Raw genomic sequence first — 24887 nt, forward strand, 5'->3', positions numbered from 1 at the left:
AATACCCAATAAAATCCCCTAGAGATATGGTAGAATGGATAAACCTAGAGATGATGATTCTAGGGCTGTCCTCCACAATTCAGTTGCTCAAATATCTCATTTGCCTTGTAACTCTCTATGCCAACACACATATCCCACAAATTTTCCATTCCCCAGGAAAAAGCAAGCACAGACTACCCTCTGTGGCTGTGCCTTGGACATCCCTGGGGAATAGCAACTCACTAAGGCATTCAGCCAATGGTATAAAGGTAGTATCTTAGTTGCAGAGTTTTTCTGGGCTCCTTCAGGCTGTGGAGAGTTAGAGAAGGCCGTGACAAGCAAGGTGAGTACCTTGGGGCCCAGATACAATCCCTTCTACACTATTTAGAAGGACGGGGTTCTGGTTAGTGAGTCTGAGATCCCCTTTCTTCAGGCTGCTGCCAAGAGGAGGAGCCAATGGGGATGGGGGTGAGCAGATGTGAGAAGCAGGAAGAAAAGTAAGGAGGCCTGGACTTCCAGAGACAGCAGGTCTATGCCCCTAGATAAGGCAGAGGAAATGAAGGCAGCTACTTTCCTAAAGTGCATAAAATTTCCTGATTTTAGGTAATTACTCAGAAACCCAGTATCTGTGTCCTAACAAATTAGTACCCTTTTGCTTCTCTAAGTAGGGCAACAGTATATGAGCATCTTAAAAATCCCATCCCAGAGAGCATCCTGCCGGTGATCTGAATGTTTGCTTGGTCTCAACTCTCATTATGAGACTGTCCTTCATAATCTTCTGAGTAAGAGCCTTTTAGAAAAGCATTTGGTGTATATATTGCAGAATGATTACACCATAGCATTAGATAGCAAGCACCTCCATCACATCACATAATTATCATTTCTTTTTTTGTGGGAAAAAAGAAAGAAAAAAAAAAGAAATGCACTTGGCTTTGGGGTTAAGAAAGCATGGTGGATTCAGCCCTTTGCTTCTAGGCAACTTAACTTTCCCTAGACACACCCAGTAACAAGTTCCCAGAATCCTAGACTGCTCAAACAGAAATTATTTAGTTCCTCAGGGGACAGCTATAATCTGTAATATCTTTGATCATTTGGTATCCTGGAAATAACAACAGAAGACCAAACCCGGTCTGATTTCCAGGTTTAAGCAACTTAATATAATGCTTTTGGATTTCATGGGAACCAGGAAACTTATCAATCCAACTTTGCTACTTAATGGGCAGAAAAAAAAAATCTGTCCTTTCACCACACATAATCCCTTCCCAATCTCAGACTCTTCATAAAATTATAATATTCACAAAATGTAAAAAGAGATAGAAAGGCCATTATCTGGATATAAGGGAGAAATTGGCCTGACTGTAGAAGAGTTGTCCCTAAATTTTGGCAACTTGTCTTAAATGGTACCCTATAATTTTCCCTTGTGAGCTCCAGGCTTCTTGTAATACTCAGTTTAATTTAGCAATTGGATACTTCCACCACAGTCAAGAGCAACAGATCACACAAATCCGCAGTTGCATAGGACCTACATATCAATGAGGGGACAAGGGCAATTTCTACAATAAGATGGAGGATTTGCCAATTACTCAGTATTAGATAAATCAATGCAGGATGAAACAGAGAGAACAGTGATATTAATCCCAGGTAAAATTAATCCTCAGATTCCTGCAAATTAAAGAAGAGCAAAGAATTTCTCCTCTATTCTGATTTAAGCTACCAACGATAAAGACTATTTCCTGGATTGATCCTAAAATAGTAGGATAAAAGTAGATACTAACTGCATTCATCTAACGGAGCCCTGGGTCTTCATTATATATAAACTATACGGTATAAATTGTGAATATATGCACCTAGGAGGTTCTATATTACAGGTTGGGATGAAGAGGAACTGGGTTAAAAAATTAAAGAAACTTCATTCAGTTATTCATTTTCTTGTTCATTCATTGATTGTCCCTGAAAAAATTTAAAAATAAAATTTAAAAAGAGGACAGAAACTTTGAAATCATCCAAGTCAGAACGATGAGATTGAATGAGATTTTTGAGGAAATGTGACTTAGATTAGTAAAAAGAAAAGCAGGAAGGAGAAAATGATTAGCACAATAAAAGGCAAATGGCTTTATAAGAAGGACACAAAAGGTCACAATGAGCAGTAAAAGGACAATTCTGTGAGAAATAGGAAGGGGCTTTATTTGCACAGCTCCAAATCATGTAACCAGGGAACAGCAGGAGAGAAGGAGCCCTTCCAGATCATCTGATCCAACTAGCCCCACACTTCACAAATCTCCAGCATGTAGACAGCTCATGGCCAGTATAGGCAATGTAAAACCACTGAAAGTTTCTAAGCCAGATAGAACGGACTTTGGACTCATTTCCGGAATGGCCTATAGGAACTCACTAAGCCTCTCACCTCCAGTTTTATTTTTTTAACATTATCACTGTTATTGTTCACTATATTATTTATTAAAAAGATGCAATAATACTTAACTTACACAGTTCTTTTTTTTTCAGATTTTATTTATTTATTTGAGAGGGACAGAGAGCATGAATGAGAGGGGCAGAGGGAGAGAGATTGTCAAGCAGATTCTGCACTCAGCATGGAACCCCATGCAGGGTTCAATCTCATGACCCTGAGATCATGACCTGAGCCGAAATCAAGAGTCGGACACTCAAACAACTATGCCACCCAGGGGCACCAAACTTATATGATTTCTTTTGAGAACAAGAGATATTATTTACAAGCAAACAATAAGTGAGGGTTCTAATATCTGAAACGTAAGAGAGATTCAATAATTGGTAAATTGGTAAATTTATTTGCTCACTACCAGATACTAAAATTAGTGACAATAGGACGGATCCCACTAAACACTAAAGGAAATTAAATTTATGTCTTTGATTCATGTTTTCAGTTGGTGTCTGTAGAAATTCTAACTCTTGGAAAAGCATCTCAGGGTCCATATTCCCTGTAGCTATGGCCCTCACAGCTAGGTCAGGTGTCTCTGCTGAATGATTTACAGGAAGGCACACTCAAAGATGAATCAAGACCTCAAGTGGGGTGTGCTGAGGGCTGAACAAAATGTTTGGCTGGATTTTTAAGGTTTTGGGGAATGTCGAATGAATAGAATGAACGGATGATTCCTGAAAAGCAACGTGTAGCCTGGATTACCAATTACCCAGGCTGATACTCTCTGGGCAAGGCATAGGTGAACCACAAATATTTAAGTGTTCTCAGTGACCTGGGGAGAATCAAATGTCTCTTCATTTACCAATGCTTTCCTAGTACTTCTGTTCATTTTCAGCCTGGGATATATAACTACTGGGATGTAATTAAAAGAGAATGTCCTAGGATCGATATTCAAACCCTCCAAACACAAAAAGATCTTGAGTTCTAATAATTGATTCAGGGGAAAGCTGCAGTATTCTATTCTTTAGATAGACTTCACAATTTCTCTTCTTTCACTTTAGCTAAAATAGTTCCCTTTTCTATCAGCAAGGTAATTATTAAACAACAATGAGATAATTACGTGAAGGCACTTAGAATACTGCCAAATGCAATTTCAATGGAATAACAGTAATGACCAGGACACAGATGACGATGATGACGGCAATGACCATGATGATGAGCATTTAGAGAGTGCTTTACATTTTAAAGAGTATTAACAAACATCCTTTCACTTAATGAAGACACTGCATGCTAAGGTGGAAACAGTATAAAATTTATATTTAGAAATAAATTCTAATTCAATTTCAGTCATTTATATTCTGATCATGAGGAAGTTAAAATATCCCCTACATTCTACATTTGTTTGCGAACATATTAGCTAATGTATGTACATTCCTAGAACAGTTAATAATACAAAGAGCTGAGAAGATGGGAAATCATTAATGAAAAAACCTACACAGCATAACTAAATGTCGCCCTAATAACAAGTGTCCTGTTATTATCTTTCTGTCTGCCCAGACTAAAGAGGTCGTATCTTTCCGGAAACCTCAACTGTTTTCCAAAGATGCTTCCTTCCCAGTCCTATGTCAACATCTCCTTCTTCCAGCCACATGCTTTCCTGATGATTGGCATCCCAGGGCTGGAGGCTGTTCATGGATGGATCTCCATCCCCTTCTCCTCCATGTACACTGTGGCCCTCACTGGAAACTGCCTGATCCTCTTGGCTGTGAGGAGAACTCCCAGCCTGCAACAACCCATGTACTACTTCCTGTCCATGCTGGCCCTCACCGATGTGGGCCTCACCCTGTCCACACTGCCCACCACCCTGGCTGTGCTCTGGTTTGACCATCGGCTCATAGGCTTCAATGCCTGCCTGGTCCAGATGTTCTTCCTCCACTCCTTCTCTGTGGTGGAGTCATCGGTGCTCCTGGCCATGTCATTTGACCGCTTTGTGGCCATCTCCAACCCTCTTCACTATGCAGCTGTTCTCACCAATAATGTCATCATTAAGATTGGGCTGGCCATTGTGGCCCGTGCTACCCTCTCTCTCTTCCCAGCGCCCTTCCTGCTCAAACGTCTGAACTTCTGCCCTAACAAGATCCTCTTGTCCCACTCATTCTGTTTCCATCCTGATGTGATGAGAAGAGCCTGTGCTGACATCACCATAAACATCCTCTATGGGCTCTATGTGGTACTGTCCACTGGTGGCATAGATTCTCTGTTCATCGTCCTCTCCTATGTTCTCATCCTACACACAGTGCTAGGACTGGCATCTCCCAGGGAACGCATCCGAGCCTTCAACACATGTGTCTCCCATATCCTGGCTGTCTTTGTCTTCTTCATCCCAGGCATTACCATGTCCATGATCCACCGTTTTGGGAGGCACCTACCCCCCATTGTACATGCCCTGGTTGCCTATATATACCTGGTAGTGCCCCCTGTGCTTAACCCCATCATCTATAGTGTGAAATCTAAGCCCATCAGGGAGGCCATGATTAGGATGCTAAAGAGGAAAGACCAAGGCTGATGAAACTATGAAATATAACAGGGTCTGGGTACCATAAAAGAAACTTCCTGTTCCTTGCAGGAAGCTGTTACCCTCAGCAAGCACTGAAAACTCCCAGCCAAGGCTAGTGGGAAGACCATCGGGATTCTTCATGTTGCAAATTTACATTCACCATTTACTTTGTACTGGAAACAGTGCCAAGGATTAAAGACTGAAAAATATATTAAACATGAACCTTTTTCTCCACAAACACAATCTTGTACCAGGACAAAGGCAGGTAAATACAGAACTAGAATACAAGTACCATAATAAAGTTCTGTGTAAGAGATTACTAGAGGAACTGCAAATTAGTAGTTGCCAGAATTTGCCTGGGAAGATCAGACAAACCTCTACAAAGGAGAGAATGCTTTTTATTTCATCTTGAAAAATGTATAGGATTTTTCTAGGCAGAGTAGGAATTCAGTAAGAAAGAGAAAAACCTAGGAAGAAAGAGCAACATGAAAAAAAAGACTCCATGTTTTGAAGAAGTAAATGTGCTTGTGGAAAGATAAGCATTCCTGAACTACTTTACGCCTCTACCACTTGTTGTTTTTTTTTTTTTTTAAAGATTTTATTTATTTATTTGACAGGGAGAGAGAGATAGCCAGCGAGAGAGGGAACACAAGCAGGGGGAGTGGGAGAGGAAGAAGCAGGCTCACAGCAGAGGAGCCCGATGTGGGGCTGATCCCATAACGCCAGGATCATGCCCTGAGCCAAAGGCAGACGCTTAACCGCTGTGCCACCCAGACGCCCCCTACCACTTGTTATATCTATACAGGTGTGACTGTGGCATAGAGTTTGAAGAGGGAGTGGTACAGGATGAAACCAGAAAGGTTGTACAAATTGTACAGAACTACATATACTATGCTGAGTAGATTGGTTTGTCCAAAAACGTATGAATCATGTATTAAATATTTTTTACTATAAAATAAGTTAGGAATATGAATTGCAGGTTAGAAGTGTGTTGACAAATAAGCAAGACCAGAGCCAAAAAGACTACCAGCTTAAGCTCTTATCTGATCTCAGGGTCTTCTCAGAAACCATTTACTCTGCCTATAACATTCTCATCTCCCCACTCCCCCTTGCTTATGTATAATTTCTAGCTTCGCTTCTCATTAGTCAAGTAGAAGCCTAATTTCTCAGAAAATCCTGAGATTCTCTTTTCTACATTATTCACTGGGCTGTGTTTGTCTCCTATGCAACATATGTACATATGCAATAGTCTGTCACTTGACTAGACTGTAAACCCCAAGCAAGGGTGCCAAAATATACCCAGTTTCTAGTGGTATCTGTGAAATAATAATAGCTGCTTAATAATTCATTTGAATGTATACATGAATTTGAACGGGGAAAAGAGCAATAGATTAATTAAGACATAACTTGGAAATCACCCCCACCTTTCTCCCAAAAGAATGAGGTTCAATATTACAAGATCTTAGTATATAGTGTCTGCACTGGGTAGGTAGGCTTATGTGTTACAGGTGTTAAGAACACAAAATATAGAGTCAGGAAACAAACCTTACTCCAAGTCTGTCAAACCTGTCTCTTTACCTCTGTATTAACCAGCTATCTAACTTGGGAGCATTTTACCTTTTACATTTTAACAAAAAGTTTCTTTTTTTTTTTTCTTTAGTGACCCCTATGTGCCAGGAAATCTGCTAGGTAATGAGAATACAAAGGTACCAAAATCAAACTTGATTCTTATGGAAGGAATACACATCAATTAAATACCTCTGACTTCCGTCACCAGCCACAGAAATATCTCTTCTTTTAAAGGCTCTTGTAATTATCTCTAGCCCATCTGGATATAAACTCCCTATCTTAAACTCAACTGTGCCATCTAAAATAACACAATCATAGCAGTGGCATTTTACCATATTCAAAGGTTTTGGGAACTAGACTAAATATGTACCCAAATAAATGTAAATTTGCAATGCCATTAAGGACATTTAGGTTCCTGCTTCCCCAGTAGATTGTAAGTTCAATGAAAGAAGAGTCTGAGCCACCTTTGTTCTGCGTTGTATTCTCAAAGCAAGGTTTGCACTCATTTTAATAGCACTTAATGTTAATTGCACTAAAAATGTATTTAATGACTGTATTAGTTTTCCATGGCTGCAAAAAAAGTATTTACAAAATTAGTATCTTAAAACAACATCCATTTATTACTTAACATTCTTCAGGTCAGAGATATTGGATGGGCTTCACTAGGTTCTCTAACTGGGGGTCTCATAAAGCTAAAATCAAGGTGTCAGCCAACTGGGTTCTTATCTGGAAGCCCTGGAGAAGAATCTGTTTCCATATTCATTTGGGCTGTTGGAAGAAGCCAGTCCCATGAGGTTGTGCAACTGTTGTCTAGTGGCCTTCCTCAGCTCCTTAAAGCTGCTCACACGACCTCTTTCATCACCAAACCAGCAACAATGCATCACATCCTTCTCATGCTTTGACTATCTCCTACTTCTTCTGTCACCAGCTAGTTGCAGAAATGTCTTTTCTTCTAAGGACTCATATGGGCTCAAGCCCACCTATCTTAAGGTCAGCTATGCCAAGTAATAGCACAATCCCAGAAGTGACATTTCACATATTCAAAGGTTTTGGGAATTAGAACAGGATATTTTCATGGGGTGTTCAGAATTCTGCCTACCACATTGACTAAATAAATGGATTAATTAATGGATGTTTCTACGAAAGTACACAATCAGGGTATCTGACCTGTTCAAAGGATCAGGAATGGCTTTTCTCAAAAAAAAAATAATAATAATTATGAGGGTGTCCAAATTTTGAAGAGAAATTAACTAGGAGAGTGTTTAGGGAAAGGTATATTAGGTAAAGAAAGCCTTGTCTCCAAAGAGCTTGTAGCTAGTCCTAGACATGGTACAGGTAACTTCCACTCACACTGAAAGTAATGGCTAGAATTTAATCATACCCAACTCACAGGAGGCTAGGAAATGTCTCGCTGTGCGTCCAGGATGGGAAGGAGTTAGGTTTGGTGAGCAGTAGTCAATGTCTGCCATAAGCACCTGTTAGGCCCCAGGCACACTGCAGAATGCTGAGATGCAATGATGAAGAGATTCAAGGAAACAATGCCCTCATACAGTCACGTGCAACTCAACAGCAAACACGGGTATTAAATAAGCATTTCCCAAACATAATGAGTATTATAAGAGAAGAAGAAAGTGTGTTGTGGGAATACCTATTAGGGAAACTGAGGATTGAAAAGAGAAATGAATCTCAATCACATAGAAGATCACATGTTTCAGAGGTTGTTGTTTGAATTTCTTGGTTAAGACTGTTTTCACATCATACTGAAGACAAAACCTGAAAAGCCTTGGAAATAACGCTCCCAGAAGCAGAGCTGATTCCTGTGCTGCTATAGTCAGATTGTCTCCTTGTTCCATATCACACAATACCCAAAATAAAGCACAGTACTGAAGGATCCCTCACCAGCTACCAGTCACCCTCAAATGGCCAATGTTATCTCCATCTGCTGCCTCACACTCCCCATTTTAGCCAGTGGCTCCCAAACCTTACGAACTATCAGGATCATTTATGGAGCCTTTTAAAATGTATAGCTTGCTGAGCGCTATGCCAGACCTCCTGAATCAGAATCTACAATAAATACAGGTCAAAGCAAAAGTGAAAAGGGGAATCACTAATTATTTTGAACTGAAAGAAAATGAAACATTGAATTTGTGAGATGCAGGTTAAAGCAGCAGAAAAAGGAAATGCATAGCACAACAGGGCCTGTATAAGGAAAAAGACTCCAGTAACCTCAGCTTCCACCTTAAGAACCTAGAAAAAGATGAGGAAATTAAAACCAATATAAGCAGAAGAAAGAAAATAATAAAGAGAGAAAATCAACAGAACAGGAAAAGGAAAACAGTAATGAAAATCAATGAAACCAAAATCTATTTCATTAAGAAAAGCATTAAGATTGATAAGCTTCCAGCCTAACTGAACAGGAAAGGAAAAAGAGAGAAGACACAAATTATCAAAACAGGAATGAGAGTGGTGACCTCACAACAGATGATGCACATATTAAAAGGATTTTAAGAAAATATTATGCCAATAAATTTCACAACTTAGATGAGATGGGAAATTTCTTGAAAGAGCTAAAACATCTTAAGTCTGGATCAAGAAAGCGTGACACATCTTTCACTCCCTCTTGGAATCTTCCTTCCCATCACTCCCTTTTCTAAAGATACTTTCTCTGGATGATTTTAACTAGAAGCAATTTTTACCTTCCAAATTCCACACTCCCTACCCGTGAAAGTGTGGCTTCTCTCTACATTTATATGTCTATATTTTAATAGGGAACAATAACTCACAAGAAGAACAGCCTAAAAATAAAGGTAGGCAACACATTTCCTGTCAATCATGCTGGTGAAAAAGATGAAAAGGAAGAATAAAAGGAGGAAGAGGAAATCGGTTTAGAAGAAAGTCAGGGCTCTGGACACATCTGGGAAGAAGACCCTGGAAGAAGAGCAGCTCTACTTCCTATACAAACTACCCTTGGGACCTCTGGTCTGAAGTGGACTTTCTCTCACCCACCCCAGCTCTGCTCTAAGTGACAGACACTATAAAGAAAGGATACTTTGGGGTCAAGGAGCAAGCTCACATGATTATTGCTGAGAGAATATGTAGTAAATGAAAGCTCCCTAAGGTCAGGTTCTCTGTCTTATTCTTCTCTATTTGTTTACCCCCCCCCCACCAAGTAGTTCTGACTTTATGCTGAATAGGATACATAAATGTGTTAATTAGGTGATGCTGGCTCATGACACGGTGATATGGTGCCACCTGCCTCAGCATCGACTCTTCCTATAACTTCTCTCAGGAATGTCCGTTTTTCCAAGATACTCCTTTGCCTACCAGTTTCCATGGGGAAATCTAACACAAACAACTGCATCCTCTTCTGTGTCCCCATTTCAGATCTCCAGATTCTCCATCCCCCCATTCTTTAACTTTTTTAGAATTAAAAGCCCTGTATCCCCATTAGCTTCCTTAGGAGTAGAAAAGGCAAACTACAATCCGATTCTGCATCAGCTTCATCGGATCAAGTTTAACATAAAGAAAGCTTTGAGATGTGAGGGGAATGGATAAGAAGTTGTTCTGAGAATATAGTAGTCCCCCACTTACCCACAGTTTCACTTTCCGTGGCTTAGTTACCCACAGTCAACCGCATCTAGAAGCAGATGAACCTCCTTCTGACACGTCCTAAGAAAGTCAATAGTAGCCTAATGCTGCATCGCAATGCCTACATCAGCCACCTCAGTTCATCTTATCCTGTAGCCATTTTATCATCTCACATCATCAGAAGAAAGGTGAGTACAGTACAATAAGATATTTTGAGAAAGAGACACCACATTCAATAACTTTTATTATGATATATTATAATTGTTCTATTTTATCATTAGTTATGTTGCTAACCTCATACTGTGCCTAATTTATAAGTCAAACTATATCATAGGTATGTATATATAGGAAAAAAATATAGTTCGATATTATCTGCAGTTTCAGGCATTCGATGAGGGTCTTGGAATGTATCCCCTGTGGATAAGGGGGGACTACTGTACCTTAAGAGATAAACAATAAATGTCAACTCTGAAATTCTAAACCAATGGTATAATACGGTCTTTTCCCAAATTCAGGTCTATCTTAAAGGCAAGACAGTGGAAGGGTTAACCCTCCACATGTATGTCCATCGCACCCAAAGGAGTCTTAACTTAATTAAAGGAGTAATATAGGATACCTTATTAACTTGAATATATATGACTCAGAAGTCTCACCCAAACTTTTCTGAACTATAAATGGTCCTGTGTTAAAGTATGAGCCAAGAGGTCTAGGGACACTGAACAGAAAATGTTTCTTTTGGCCTGACAAATGATAAAGGGCTTCATTTTGTAAGGTGTTACTAAAAAGAAAAAATGGCAAAAGGCAATTCAAAGGAAACAGAGTGAAACAGAGGATTTAAAAGTGCATGAAACCATTGAGAGCAAGTACTATAAAGCAGCTGAAAAACACACTATGTGCAAAAATTAGAGTTATTATACTTGAAAAAATAAGATGGGAACAGGTATATAAGTGAAAAAGAATGCCTACTGTCATTCTAAGAATTAACGCTATATGGCAGGCAATAAAAGACCTTCAGTGGATTTTAAGTAGGGGAGCAAGATAATCAGAACTGTGTTTGGAAAAGCTCCTGCGAACTACATGGGATTTAGGGCTAGTGCGAAAGACGTTCAAGGCAAGGAGACACATGTGGAGATACGGCAAACCTCCAAACGAGAGGTGAGTAGCTGGACTAGAGCGCTCGCAGTCAGGATGGAGAACACAAGGCATGTTTATGAAAAATTTCTAAATAAACCTAAAAAAAAATGAGTAACTTACAGACTGAGATTTAATATTACTCAGACTTCACCTGGACCCAACAAAGATCCAAGTGGCTGAGATGGTAGGGAGAGACAGCAATGTCCAAAGAAAGGAAATGGGGAAGGTAAAAGGATAGCCATGTGAAAGGCACATGATGAAGGTCCTTGTCCAGAACACACCCTAACTTCCAGCCAAATCTCCTCAAAGAGGCAGCCTATCCCTCTCATTCTAGTCCTTAACGCCAGATCCTTCCAGGTGACCCAGTAAGGATTCATGAAGTAAGTGACAAGAAATGTGATCTAGAAGTCAAAAGAGTCCTGCTATAGTTTTGTTTCTATATCTGGCATTTACTATTTATTAAGAAATTACAAAAGGAAGGTAGTGGAAGGAGTGGTGGTGGGGAGGGTCTCTGTGTGTGTATATGTGTGTGTGTGTGTGTGTGTTTATACTCACAAAATGGTTAAGTTACTTAAGATCAAAGCCACGAAACTTATCCTCAGCATATTAACTATCACAGACTTCTAAAATCTAGGATAATAGCTGCATCTTCAGAAAAAAATTTAAAATGGGTCTGATTCATCTGTTTAGTATCCATGTCTCTAATAGGTTTTCAAATATATTTTTTCAAATATAAAACAGATACACACATTCATCATATGCCCATACAGAAGCATGCATTCAAACACTTATAAAAAATCTGGAGAGGGGCTCCTCAGCGGCTCAGTTGGTTACGCATCCAACTCTTGATTTCAGCTCGGTTCTTGACCTCAGGTTGTGGGTTCAGGCCCCACGTTGGGCTCCACACTGGGCGTGGAGCCTACTTTAAAAAAATCTGGACAAATAAACACCACAATGCTAACAATATTTGTTTTTTAATGGGACACGTTTACTGGAATTTATTATATTTTTCCTTTATATTTTGAGAGTGTACAAGTTTGTTCGCAGTAATCATATACTGCTTCCCCACTAAAAATGAACATCAGTCTCTTTCTCTCTCTTTCATTCTCTCTTTCTCTCAATCCCTATGTCAGGATGCTACTGGATAAGAGGCTGCTCCTCCATCCTAAATGGCCAAAGCCTGCACTGACTCAAGTTTATTCTCCTAGCTCTGCTAGCCACCACTCACCTGAACATATCAGATTCCATACTGCTCACAATTCTCCTCTTCTGGATTCCAGTCCAAGAAATCAGATGGGCTCTCTTCGTACCCTCTCTACCAAGCAGTCTGCTAGCTATAGCCAGAAAATTCGGGCTGGCTCTGTGCCATGCTTTCTACTATATTTCTCACATATACTTCTCACATGTGAGAATGCTTCTCACATTCACGTACCTTTCTTTGGGCCTGATATGCTCCCCACCACGGGTGGTGGTCTCACTTCTGCCCTATTCCCACTGCACTCCTGTAGTGCCCACACCCTCTCCTTCCCATTCTGCTTCCTCCTAGAAGTGTTGTGTCTACCTTGTGAGGCTCTTAGGTAGACCTCTGGGACCATATTCACGCTAAGTACAGCTAGCAGGGGCGTAGTCTTTATTGGCCTCTCCTACGGTCTTGTTTTATAAGCACTAATTCTACGGGCTTCCCCTGCAGGGCCATTCAGAGCCTAGGGGATATGTGGTGTCCACTTACATGAGCTACTCAGTTTGTTTGAAGCCATGCTTGCCTTAACCTTGCTTTGCTGGCCACATGGGCCATTAGCCTTGCTCAGCCTCATGATGCTTCCTGCTCTTGATTCCTGGTCTGGGAGAGACCCGCCATTTCTGACATGAGCTTCTACGTGTTCTCAGCTGCATTTCTCCATAGGGTGTCTCTCCGAGTAACCAATGAGTGCCTCCACTGCTAACCATACTATTTTCCAAACCAGCCACTTTTTGGGAATGACCCAAGCACACCATACCCAGGTACGGTGGCAAATGGACCCAGAACTATTGGGATTAAGGCCATCAGCAACATTAACAGGAAATTCCTATATGCAATACTAAATGAGTGAGGAAGGAAATTAAATACCTACCCTAAAAATTGCAAGACTCTGGAAACGTCTCACTCACTAACTCATGGGTTTCTCTAACAGACCCTCCCCACAATATGGGATTGGGCATGAAAGACAATGTTTTCTGACCTCATGTAATTCACTGATCCCCATTAACATCAATTTCCCCATTGGTATAATAGTGATACCATTTGTATTCCTGCCCAGATCAAAAGGTTGATATGAAAATTAAGGAAGGAAGAGTGTCCATGAGCTGTCAAAACTCTCAAAACAGAGTTGTTCTCTTTCATTAATGTAGGTAACTATAGTCTTTTCGAGGTTCTACTTCTAATCCTCCTCTTAAGGGCTGGTGTCCAGAAGAACAGAAATATCCTCTGTGGAAATTATTTTGAAGAAGGAAATCCTGGTATATCTCTTTTCCTGGGATCCAATACGGTTGGGGATTCTGAAGAGGAAATCACAGTTTTAAGCCAGATTATCTGATTGTATTGCACTCTCGTATTTATTTTACTTTGCCATGCTTAACCCTTTCATCAATATCCCTTAGATGTGCCACTCCGATCAGAATGCTATAGACTATCAGTGAAGCAATTAGAGATTTGGACTAAATGGTTACATGGGAAGCAATAACCCTCCAGCCACAACCACCTCATGGTTCTAATAATTATATGGAGAGAATTATAAAGGGAAAATAATATTTTAAAACTATAAAGGGAAAATAAAATAATAAAACAGGGATGGGATGTAAATGGGTCTACCCCTATCCTATAGAGATTCTCCAACCAGTTTCATGTTTAAAGAATCAGTTGTGTTTCTACTAGTGAAGATTTTTTTCCCCTAATACTGTCTTCCAAAATGTTGATATTGAAATTTGAATTGAAAAACTTTGAGTAAAAAGGAAGTTTTCACTGACACCTAGGGATCTGATGTATGGGTGGTCACATGGAAAAGACGAAGTATGCGCTGCCGGATCTCCTTTGTCTTGACTCCGTAAACAACAGGGTTGAGCACAGGAGGAACAAGCAGGTAGATGTTGGCCATGATGATGGGTAGGAGGGAGTCACGCCGCTTGCCAAAACGGTGTACCATAGATAATCCAATGAAAGGGACATAAAATATGAAAACAGCACATACATGAGAGACACAAGTGCCAAATGCCTTTGCTTGGGCTTCACGTGTCAAGCCCAACACAGTCTTGAGGATAAGCAGATATGACAAAGAGATGAGAAGTGAGTCCAGGCCAATGGCAGAGATGATGACAATGAGGCCATAGATGATATTGACACGGATGTCAGCACAAGCCAGTTTCATGACATCTTGGTGTAGGCAGTAGGAATGGGAAAGAATGTTGGAGTGGCAGAAAGGCAGCCGTTTGATGAAAATAGGCAGGGGTGCCATAAGTGCAGTACCCCGTACCACAGCAGCCATGCCAATCTTGGTAATACGAGGCAATGTTAGCACAGTGGCATGGCGTAATGGGTGGCAAATGGCCACATAGCGGTCAAAGGCCATGGCCAGCAGTACCGTGGACTCCATGCCAGATAAGGAGTGGATGGCAAACATCTGTAGCAGACAAGCATCAAATTGGATGACAGTGGAATTGAACCAGAAGATGGCCATCATTTTTGGCATAGATGAAGTGGAGATAAGGATGTCAAGGCCAGAAAGCATACAAAGAAAAATATACATGGGTTCATGTAGGCTGTGCTCAGTCCGCACAATGTAGATGATTGTCAGGTTTCCTAGCACAGCAATAAGGTAGAGGGAGCACAATGGGAAGGCCAACCAGAACTGAGCTTCTTCCCAGCCTGGAAGGCCTATTAAAATAAAATATGTGGCACTGGATTCATTGTTACTGGGGTCCACCATAGTGAAGAAGCTGAGCCTCAACCAGTGCCAGGCAGGTAGAGGCTGGAATACAAAAACAAGCCATTGTCAGATCCTCCAGGATCCCAATACCATGCTTTTTTCCCTCCACCCTGGTGTCCTATTTTCTAACCCAAACTCTAACTTCATTGCCTATCCAAACTGATTCTGTTCTAAACTCAACCTAACCACCATTTGCAACTCAAGGCCCAGTTCTAATTACTAATCCCACCTCTAAAGTCAATCCTGAAAACAAGTGAAATACTAAGACAAGTTGCCAGAAAGCAGTTGAGTGTGAAGAAGAGCTAATGGCCAGCATCAGGAAGGACTTACACCATTCACTGGGCTCAGGATGTGTCAGTAATCTTTGTTCCACTATTGAGCTATTACACAGGGGTTCCCTCAGACCAGACAGAGAGCAAAACACTGGGAGCACGAGGTTTAGACAGAGAATGAAAGTTTAATTCAAACTGCTGGAGGGAGAAGGTATAAGGAGCCATATTTAACCTAGAATTTCAGGCAAAGAAGCCAAAGTCAACAGTGTCTCAAATCTTCTGTAAGACCTCTCTGTAACCTATGACAATATTAGGAGTTCCCTCCTCCTTAAAATTTCTCCCTTCTGCTCCTGCTGCTCCTAATCTCTCTCTGATCACCAGTTCTTGGTCTTCTTTCTGCATCTTCAGCTTCTTTCACCTTGACCCTTAAGCATACTTTTAGATAATAATGCTCTCAGAATTTTATCCTTAGTTCTCCTGTTGTTCTATACCCTCTACCCTGGCCATCTTGTCCCTTTCAATAAATCTAATTGTTATGCATAAACTACTGATTCCCAAATCTGTTTACCAAGCTTTGAATTGTCTTTTGTGATCCAGATTCAGAATTCTAAAGTCTTCCTGAAAGGAATCACCTGTCTCTCAAGCACATCAAACTCTCCCTGTCCAAAAAACAAATTCTTTCAGAGGCAGTATTGTATGGTTGTTAAGACTATGAGCTTTGAAATCAATCCTGGATTCATATCCCAGTGGATAACTTCACTGTGCCATCTGGGCAAATCATTTAACCTTTCTAAGCCTCAGTTTCCCCATCATTAAAACAAGGATAATAGTTGCTGCGTAACAGAGCTCAATGCGAGGATTCAGTGAGACGATGAGTATAAAGCATTTAATACAATGCCTGACACATAGTAAATATGCAAATAATTACATCTGTTGTTGTTAACTGTTCTCCTCTAGCATGTCCTTTCTTCTGTGGGGTGGCCTGAACAGCCACAGAAGCTCAGAGACTCTGAGTCTGTCTGCCATGCCTCCAGTGCATCTGTTTTTATCTGCACAATCCCAACAATCTTCCAAGCAAATGAAATCAGCTCACTATCTATTGCTTTAAAAAATACCTCTCGGGACGCCTGGGTGGCACAGCGGTTAGGCGTCTGCCTTCAGCTTAGGGCGTGATCCCGGCGTTATGGGATCGAGTCCCGCATCGGGCTCCTCCGCTGTGAGCCTGCTTCTTCCTCTCCCACTCCCTGCTGTGTTCCCTCTCTCGCTGGCTGTCTCTCTCTCTCTGTCAAATAAATAAATAAAATCTTTAAAAAAAATAAAAATAAAAATAAAAAAAAATAAAAATAAAAATAAAAAATACCTCTCAAAGTTCCACATTAATTCTAGAAAAAAGATCAAACTGTTAGGTTGTGGCAAAAAGTCTGTCTTCTAGCATCTGGCGCTAGATTTCTCTCTAACCACTGCTGACCATGGTCCCTGTGCTCTAGCCACATTCGAATGCATGCCATTTCACGAAGGTGGCATTGATTCCCACGCTTCTATGTCTTTTTGTCTTTTTTATTTCTCATCCCTTCATCAAGATCTTCCCAGATCCCTCTCCTTGACTTCCCACTGAGCAAAATCTCACCCATCTTTCATATCCTTTTACTGTCTCTCTCCTATGCTGTTTTGCTAAGCTTCTACCCCTGGGTCTAATTAAATGTTTCCTGCCCTGTGCTCCCAAAGAACTTTGTTTAGGTCTCTTTTCAAGCATTTATAGTCCTGAGCTATAATTATTCCTGTATTTGTTTTCCCCTGAATTATGGATTCCTGAATGGCAGGAACCCTACCATATTTATTAATTAGTATTTAGTTAACATTTATTGAAAATGAAAGTGAGTTTTATCAAAAGAAGCATCCCTCAATAGGACTGCCAGTTGGGTGAACTATACAGTCTCTGGAGAAGAATGAAAGAATGTTTAGAAGGTCAGTGCAGGACAGTCTTAATTTTAGAACAAGAATCTTTAGGGTCAAACAGAAAAGGCCTTTCTTACCCCTGAGAGAATACATGAAGAAGGCATGAGAGGATACATGGAGAAGGCATGAGAGAATACATGGAGAATGGGGCAGGTACAAAGCCTTGGCTCTACATAAATGCAAAGTAGGCTTGCAGTACAGTTTATGCCCAAGAGACGGGGTGACCTAGGATCCCTCCTCTGCAGACATCAGCAAGAAGGCTCTGCTACTCCAGAGGGCCAGATATCTACACCATACAAAAATTTCACAAGAACAGACATGGTAGAATGGGATCACAGTGTGCCACCTTAAGAAACACTGGGAAAGAATCATGGATTCGCATATTCCACCCGATTACCTCTCAGGGCCAAGTGATGTGGCAAGCAGAATTCTGGGGCTGGAAACTCAAGTCTCAGCACAGAATAAATGTTGAGGACAATACCAACCTTATAATGCTGCAGCAACATTGTGAGGTAAGACCTGTCAAAGGGAGTTGTAAAACCTGTATCACAGTGTACGTCACGCTTTTTAAATTTTTTTCCATTAAAATGGGGAAAAAGGTCCCTGAATATGTACGAAGTTTCAAAAAAAATTTCATTTCCCCTATTTGTCACCTAAATTGCCGCTCCACCTTAGATACACACACACACACACACACACACACACACACACACACACACACTAGCAGTCGATCACTCACAGTGGCAAAGACTAAGCACTGATGTGGAGATACCAGACACGAAGAGGACTCAGCTGTCCAGGAAAGGAGGCACCTCAGCAGTATAAAGTGGGTAGCTACTGTTGGTGGAAAATATCAGGCTGGGACACAGAACCCTCCAGCAAAAGGAAAATGAAGGAATGGTAGGGGAACCCGCCAGGAGGCACAAGCCCTGAAGCATCCCAACCTCCCACAGTCCTGCCAGGAGGCCAGCAGAGGAAATCCATGCCATCCAGCCTGAATGGGCTGTTGGTAATTAAAACCATTTGCAAGCACTGAGAGAGAGAACATTTGGAGCTCTGGGGGAGTTCACAACTAAATCACTCTATTTTGAAAATAAAACATAGTCAAGGAAAAATAAACAAAGACAGTCTTTTTTCTTTCTTTCTTCTTTCCTTCCTTTTTTTTTTTTTTTTCCTGAAAGCCTGCACTACCCTAGCCCCAGGGAATAGGCCTAGGATTTTCTCTGAAAAAAGTCACACTATCTAGCAGGTCCCAGCCCTGTACCTTGGAGAACTGTGAAGGACATCTTGGCCCTTTCTTGAGGATGGAGAGTGCAGAAGCTGCCAGCTACATGGAGCAGAAACACACCTTAAGGCCTTCAATCCTCATTCTTTCCTCCTGGCTTCCAGACTCTGTTGTCCAGTGCCAGCTCAGCCCCCTTGACCAGCCCATCCTCCCACTCTTCCCAGAGCTCTCTGAACTCCCTCTTCCTCAGGGACCCATGGAAAAGCAGTCAGAAAGGTAGACCAGGGGCTACAAGCTCTATTTCTTCTGATCCAAGAGAATAATTATGAGGTCTCTCCCAACACCGATTTTATTGCTTTTTATGATAACAGAAATCACTGAATGTCTACAAAACGTTGGACACTGTAAAAAGATGATCTCTAACCTAAGAACAATCCTGCATCACAGGAATTCTATGTATCTTCTCTATATTATAGCTCAGAAAACTGGGTCCCAACGGATTAAATAATGTTCCCAGGGTTTAACAGGTGACTGGAAAAGCAGAAATTTAACCTGGACTAACAACAAGGCCTGTACATTTTCTACTATTCTAGGTTGCCCTTAATTGTGCTGCACCTTCTGAAAACAATAAAATCTTCCCAAGAGGCAGGGGAGAATGGCCTGGTAAGTAGGACACCTAGGCCAGGGAGACCCTTGGAAGGGAACTCAAGAGGGTAGCGAAGAAGATCCTCCTGGACTAGGACTTGGGCACACTCCTTTCAGCCCCAACTCCTCTGGCTGTGACTCTGAGTAGGTCCCGTAGTGGAAATTAAAAAACTTCATCCTCTACCCAGTACTTCCTTCTTACATGATTAGAGCCTTTCATCAACCTGTTAGGCAGGTATTATTAATCCCGTTTGACTGATAAGGATGTTGTAGGTTAATTAGAGCTCTCAGTGCCAAATCCATATGCTTTCCAATAGTCCAGGCTACTGCCCTGCCCTTTCCCAGTCTCCTTAAGCATGGACCAATGTTTTATAAGGACTATTTTAATGTTAATCTCCCAGAAATCCAAACTTTGAGGACCCATGAGTCTAGAGGGCCTCTCCAGGACTCAGAACACCTAACCAACTCTCCCCACTTATGTGCAGCAGGGAAGGGGATCAAGGAGGGAATGGAAGATGGGATTCATAGTCATTGCCATTGTCTGAGCTAAGCACACAGAGTGCTCCACGCCTAGAGCAGTGACGTAGGGACCACTGGTGTCCCTGCCAGCCTCTGTGGGAACATCTGGAAGAGAATGTCCTTGGAGAGAGCCGGGAAGACGTGGGAGCCTCTGGCTCCTACTCCCAGGCTCAGAGAGGGACTTTAGGGGTGGCCAAGAACTGTAGGATCTCATCATTCAGTTCATGAGAGGGGGGTACTTTTCTTAATACTCCATGAGTGTGGTAGCCCCAGAATCACTCCCACCCCAAATCACCCACATTCCCTGTCCCCTCTTCTTTGCCTAGATTTGACAAAGCAGATGAACCTTTGCAGGGCCTTGGCCACTCATTTTAGAATGGCCAAAATGAGAACATAAATTGCACTCTCTCATTTTTCCAACTCAAAAGAGGCCAACTCTACTTTTAGGCTGGGAGCCTCACTCTACTCACTCAAGTCAGCCTGGCCCTCCAAAAATCAATCCCAAACAGAGCTCCAGGGATTCAGGTCCCTGCCCCTCCATGTTCCACATAGGAAGAGTCAATAAAAGTCCCACAGACCTGCAAATCTTGACCTGGTAAACAGCGCCCATCAGAGCTACTCTGCTGCCTGCACACAGGGAAATGTGGTGCAATGAAAAAGCCTGATCTTGGATTTTGATTGATATACTGATGTTTTTCCAGTAATTATTGATTGACTGCCATGTGCCAGAACCTGTGCTAACGCACTGCAGATAATGAGACACAGAGTAAACAAGGTACAGCTCAGAACTCCAGGGGTGGGGAGAAATTGAGACAAATCATGAAGCTATCACAACATGTTGTGATAAATGCTAGCATGGGGGTAAGTACGGGCCTCAGGAGCAAAGCAGACAATAGTTTACCAAGTTGTCAGGTTCAGAGGGCCTCCTTGAGGAGGTGACCTCTGAGCCAAGACTTGTGGGGCCAGTCACAGTTAACCAGGCAGGGTGGACAGTATGGGGACAGCAGCATTCAGTTAAACAGTAAAAATATATTCAGTACCTACTATGTGCCAAAACTGGAGATAAAGCAGTGGATGAAACAGAAAAGATCACTGCTTTCATGGAGCTCATGCATGAGGAGGGAAGTAACAAAAAGTAAACAAATAAATAAGCAAGAACATATCAGGTAAAGATAAGTGCACCTAAGAGAAAATGGAGTGAGAGGACAGAGAAGGTAAGGGAGGGTACCCATATTTGAGAGGAGATCAGTGACAGCCCTGCTGAGGAGGTGACATATAAGCTGAGAGCTGTATGATAAGAACATGCCAGCCATTCTGAGATCTAGGGAAAGAGCTGAGGAGACAACAAAAGGAGAAGTTCTTCTGTTCTGGGGATTCCCAGAACAAAAAGAAGGTCAATGTAGCCAGAGCATCGAGAGCACAGGAGAATTTTAGAAGATGTCTCTCACTCTGCTGTCTGTCTCTCTCTCAAATGATAAATAAATAAATAAATCTTAAAAAAAAAAGTGCACACTGGCAAATGTGAAGAGCCAGAGGGAAAGAACATACCTTGTGTGGAAAGCTGCAGGTGGTTCAATGGGGCTGGGGAACAGTGTGCACAGCAGGGGAAGTCACAGAGTAGGTGGTAATGCACTTTTTATATGGGATGAAGACTGGACCCTGACCCGAGGCAAAGACTGAGTCAGGACCAGAACCCCAGGAGGACTGCTAAGTCCCAATATGAGCCACAGTCTGACTCCCGATACAGATTACAGAATGAGCCCTAAACCCCCAATCACAAACTGAGCTACAACCAGACTAAGAGCCTGGGACGGGTTCTGTTAACACACGAACCGCAATCTAATTCTAACCCAACCCCAACCCAGCCTGTTTTCTGCCCCTTTACCTTCATTTAGGCCAACTCTTGCCAAGACCTAGATGGGCACCCCCAGGAAACTGATCGCTAAAAACGGCTTGAACACTACCCATAGGCAGCATCTACCACTGTCCATACTTCCCTTCACCCCACACAGAAACTGCTAACACTGTGTTTTGAGTGAGGAGCCTCCTTCATGCTCCCTGGCTCCACGCCTGTACTTCTGGTTCATCACAGCATGGTTTCTCCTTCACTTGGCAGGTCTAATGGGAAATCCCTAGCTACAAGAAACCCACACACCTGTGCATACTCCCTGGTCTCCTGCACTCACCTCAATGGCCTGAAAGGAATGTGTGTCTTTTTCTCCAGTCCTCTCCCCAAAGAGGTCTGGCAGACTGTGCTGAAGTTCAGTACTCTCTCTCTCCACCCCCTCCTTTGGGCCTCCCTGGTCAGGGGTATTTATTCTCTGTCTTACCTCCTCCCTCCTTCTGCTTCTCCCTCCTGGGGGGGTAGAGGTGCTGCCTGGAGGGTCTATCAGCAGGTACCCCTCAGTAGCCAACTGTGGGTCTGGTGTCCTTCTTGGCTTCTGTGTCCTGGGAAAGTGTACCTCGGGTATGGGGAAGGAGGGGCAGTGGGTAGAGAGGGTCTCTAGAGTCCTCCCCAGATGGGCCCTGTGCCAGCCGGGATATTGGCCAGTTCCCAACGTAAAGTTAGATAGGGGGATGAGTAAGGAAAGGCTAAAAGAAACTCATTTGTGTGGCCATGGACTTTGTGAGGGGCTTTTATCTAAGTTTCTTCCCAGGCTCATTAAACTCAGCCAGAGGAAAAACAGAATAAGCTTTCAGTAAGGCCCCACAATTAAGTACCAGCCCCTCTTCTTCCTGGAGCTTTCTCTGTCTTCTGCCTTCTTCCTGTTGGTGTCCCCTCCTTGGGTCCTTGCTGAGTCTGGATCCCAATGGACCCATCTGTCTTTCCCCAAAGCTCTAGGGCTACATTTTCTTTGTCTCCCAGGCTCTGGGCCCTGGGTCTAGCTAACTCATAACATGGATCCCTGGGGACCATGCTATCCTCCACTCCCTGGCCTTGGTTTTCTGAATTTCTGGCTGAGGAAAGAGGATGTGGTTTCCTTAACCCTCCCCTACCTCCAACACCAACCATATAAGACCAATGCCATCTGGTTTCTCTCTTAAGGGCAAAAATAATGAAAGAACATTTTAGAGAGCTAGAGAACAATTTTAATGTAAAACTAAATACCTTACATATTTAAATGTTTTTAAAAAGTCTATAAATAAAGCAAAGTGAATTTTAGTTGGATTCTCCTTGTTGTCTACTTATCAGTTTTATAACTCTAAGTTTTAAATTTACAACCCAGAGCATGCTAACTCATACTATGCAAAAATAGAACATATCAAATCAGGCCATTCCATCTCAAACCACATCAAAACTAGTGACAACAAGAGCTCCAGGTACCTGCAGAGCCTGTAGCCTGACACTCACTGCATCGCCCTCAAGCCATCTCTGCTGTTTCCCTAAACCTCCCAAACTTAGGCTGTGTGAAGACTTCAAAAATATATATATCCCAGGGACTTCTACTTCTGGCCAAAATGGAGTAGCAAGAAGTAACAGCCCCCTGAAGGAACCAAGAAATGGACAATATACATAAACACTGGTTTGCAAGACTGTGGGCATCAGGCAATGAAGTACAGTGAGCCCTGAGATATGGGAAACAAATAAGGTGAAACCCTGTGGATTCCCCAGCTTCCTGCCCTAAGAAAGTTTCCATGTTGCAGCACAGGGAAGGAAAACCCAGGCAAAGTCCAGAGGACACCCTAAGTTAAGGACATGAAGATGAAGAGTTCAGGAAACTCAAGCCGCCTAGATTTAAAGAGAGAGTATCAAAAATGAGAGATCTACACAGAGAGAGAACTCCAGAGATGTAGCGGGTCCTCCTTCAGCTGAGGTCCTGATCAACACATGCATGTCAGCAAGCTACGTAAAACTGGGGAAAGAGCCACCTGAAAAGATGAAAGGTAACACTATCCAGTGCTCACACAGGGCCAAGGACAGTGACTGTTTCCACCAGCCAGACTGGAAAGCGTCAAGATTCACAGGGCACTAAGTAGAGAATGCAGAAGGATCTAGCCTCAGTAGTGGGGAATAACGACCCTTAGACTGAGCACTGCTCTAGTCCCACCTAACAAATCTTAAAAGCAAGACCCAAATGACCTAACTACGTACAAGTAACTTGACTGATTCTCTGAACAAAGCAGAAGAATATCTATAGAGATATGAAAATATGCAGCACCAAAGTAAAATCTGCAGTCTCACAGGTGATCAAACTTGCCAGACATGCAAAGAAGAAAAATGACCCATAATGAAGAGAATAAATAAAACTGATCTAGAAGCAGATATTAGAACTACAAGATAAAGATATTAAGATGAGAATTATAACTGCATTAAATAGATTAAAAAAGTTAAGTAGAGACATGAAAGATATTTTTTAAAATTGAAATCAGGAGCACCTGGGTGGTTCAGTAGGTTAAGTGTCAGCCTTCTCAGGTGAAGATCCTGGGATCTAACCCTGTGTCCAGGTCGCTGCTCAGTGGGGAGTCTGCTTCTCCCCTCCCTCTGCCTCTCCTCCCTCCGCCACTCCTGTTCTCACTCTTTTTCTAAAATAAATAAAAAAATCTTTTAAAAATAAAATTGAAATCAAACTTCTAGGGATAAAAACTGCAATTCATAAGACATAAAACTCACTGGATGGAGATATGTTGTGGAAGAAATGATTAGTAAACTTGAAGACAAGGAATTAGAAACTATTCAAAAGGAAACACAGAGATAAAAAACAATATTTAAAAAACAAGCACAGACTCAGTGAACAGTGGGAGAACTTCAAGTGGCCTGACTACATGTGATTGGAGTCCTCAAGGGGGGGAGACAAAAAATAGTGCCAAAAGTTTTCCAAATTTGATACACACTATAAACCTATAAACTCATAGATGCAAGAAGCTCAAGATAAAGATGTTTTGGGTATACAAAAGCTGAAATAATTCATTATCAGCAGACCACATCACAAGGTATGATAAAGAAACTCTTCAAGCAGAGAAAAAAAATACCAGATAGAAATAATGTACATCTACACAAAGAAATGCAGAATTGTAACCACATGGGTAAATACATAAAGTTGTTTTCCTATTATTCAAACCTCTTTAAAGATGATTGTTTAAATGA

General features: G+C 41.8%; 2 protein-coding genes across 2 annotated transcripts; one reads left to right on the forward strand and one right to left on the reverse strand.

Annotated features, from left to right (window-relative positions):
* The first annotated feature begins 2972 nt into the window (after nt 1-2972).
* Nucleotides 2973-4943, forward strand: LOC103677989 (olfactory receptor 51I2-like). Its single transcript, XM_008707252.2, has one exon. The coding sequence runs from the start codon at nt 3981-3983 to the stop codon at nt 4941-4943; it is 963 nt and encodes a 320-aa protein (XP_008705474.1). The 5' UTR covers nt 2973-3980.
* A 9287-nt stretch (nt 4944-14230) lies between these two features.
* Nucleotides 14231-16073, reverse strand: LOC103677990 (olfactory receptor 51E1). The gene has a single exon (XM_008707253.2). It carries the CDS (start codon nt 15182-15184, stop codon nt 14231-14233), a length of 954 nt encoding a protein of 317 aa, XP_008705475.1. The 5' UTR covers nt 15185-16073.
* Between the last annotated feature and the right edge of the window lie 8814 nt (nt 16074-24887).

This window comes from Ursus maritimus, unplaced genomic scaffold (assembly GCF_017311325.1).
Source record: "Ursus maritimus isolate PB19 unplaced genomic scaffold, ASM1731132v1 scaffold_16, whole genome shotgun sequence".
NCBI lineage: Eukaryota > Metazoa > Chordata > Mammalia > Carnivora > Ursidae > Ursus > Ursus maritimus.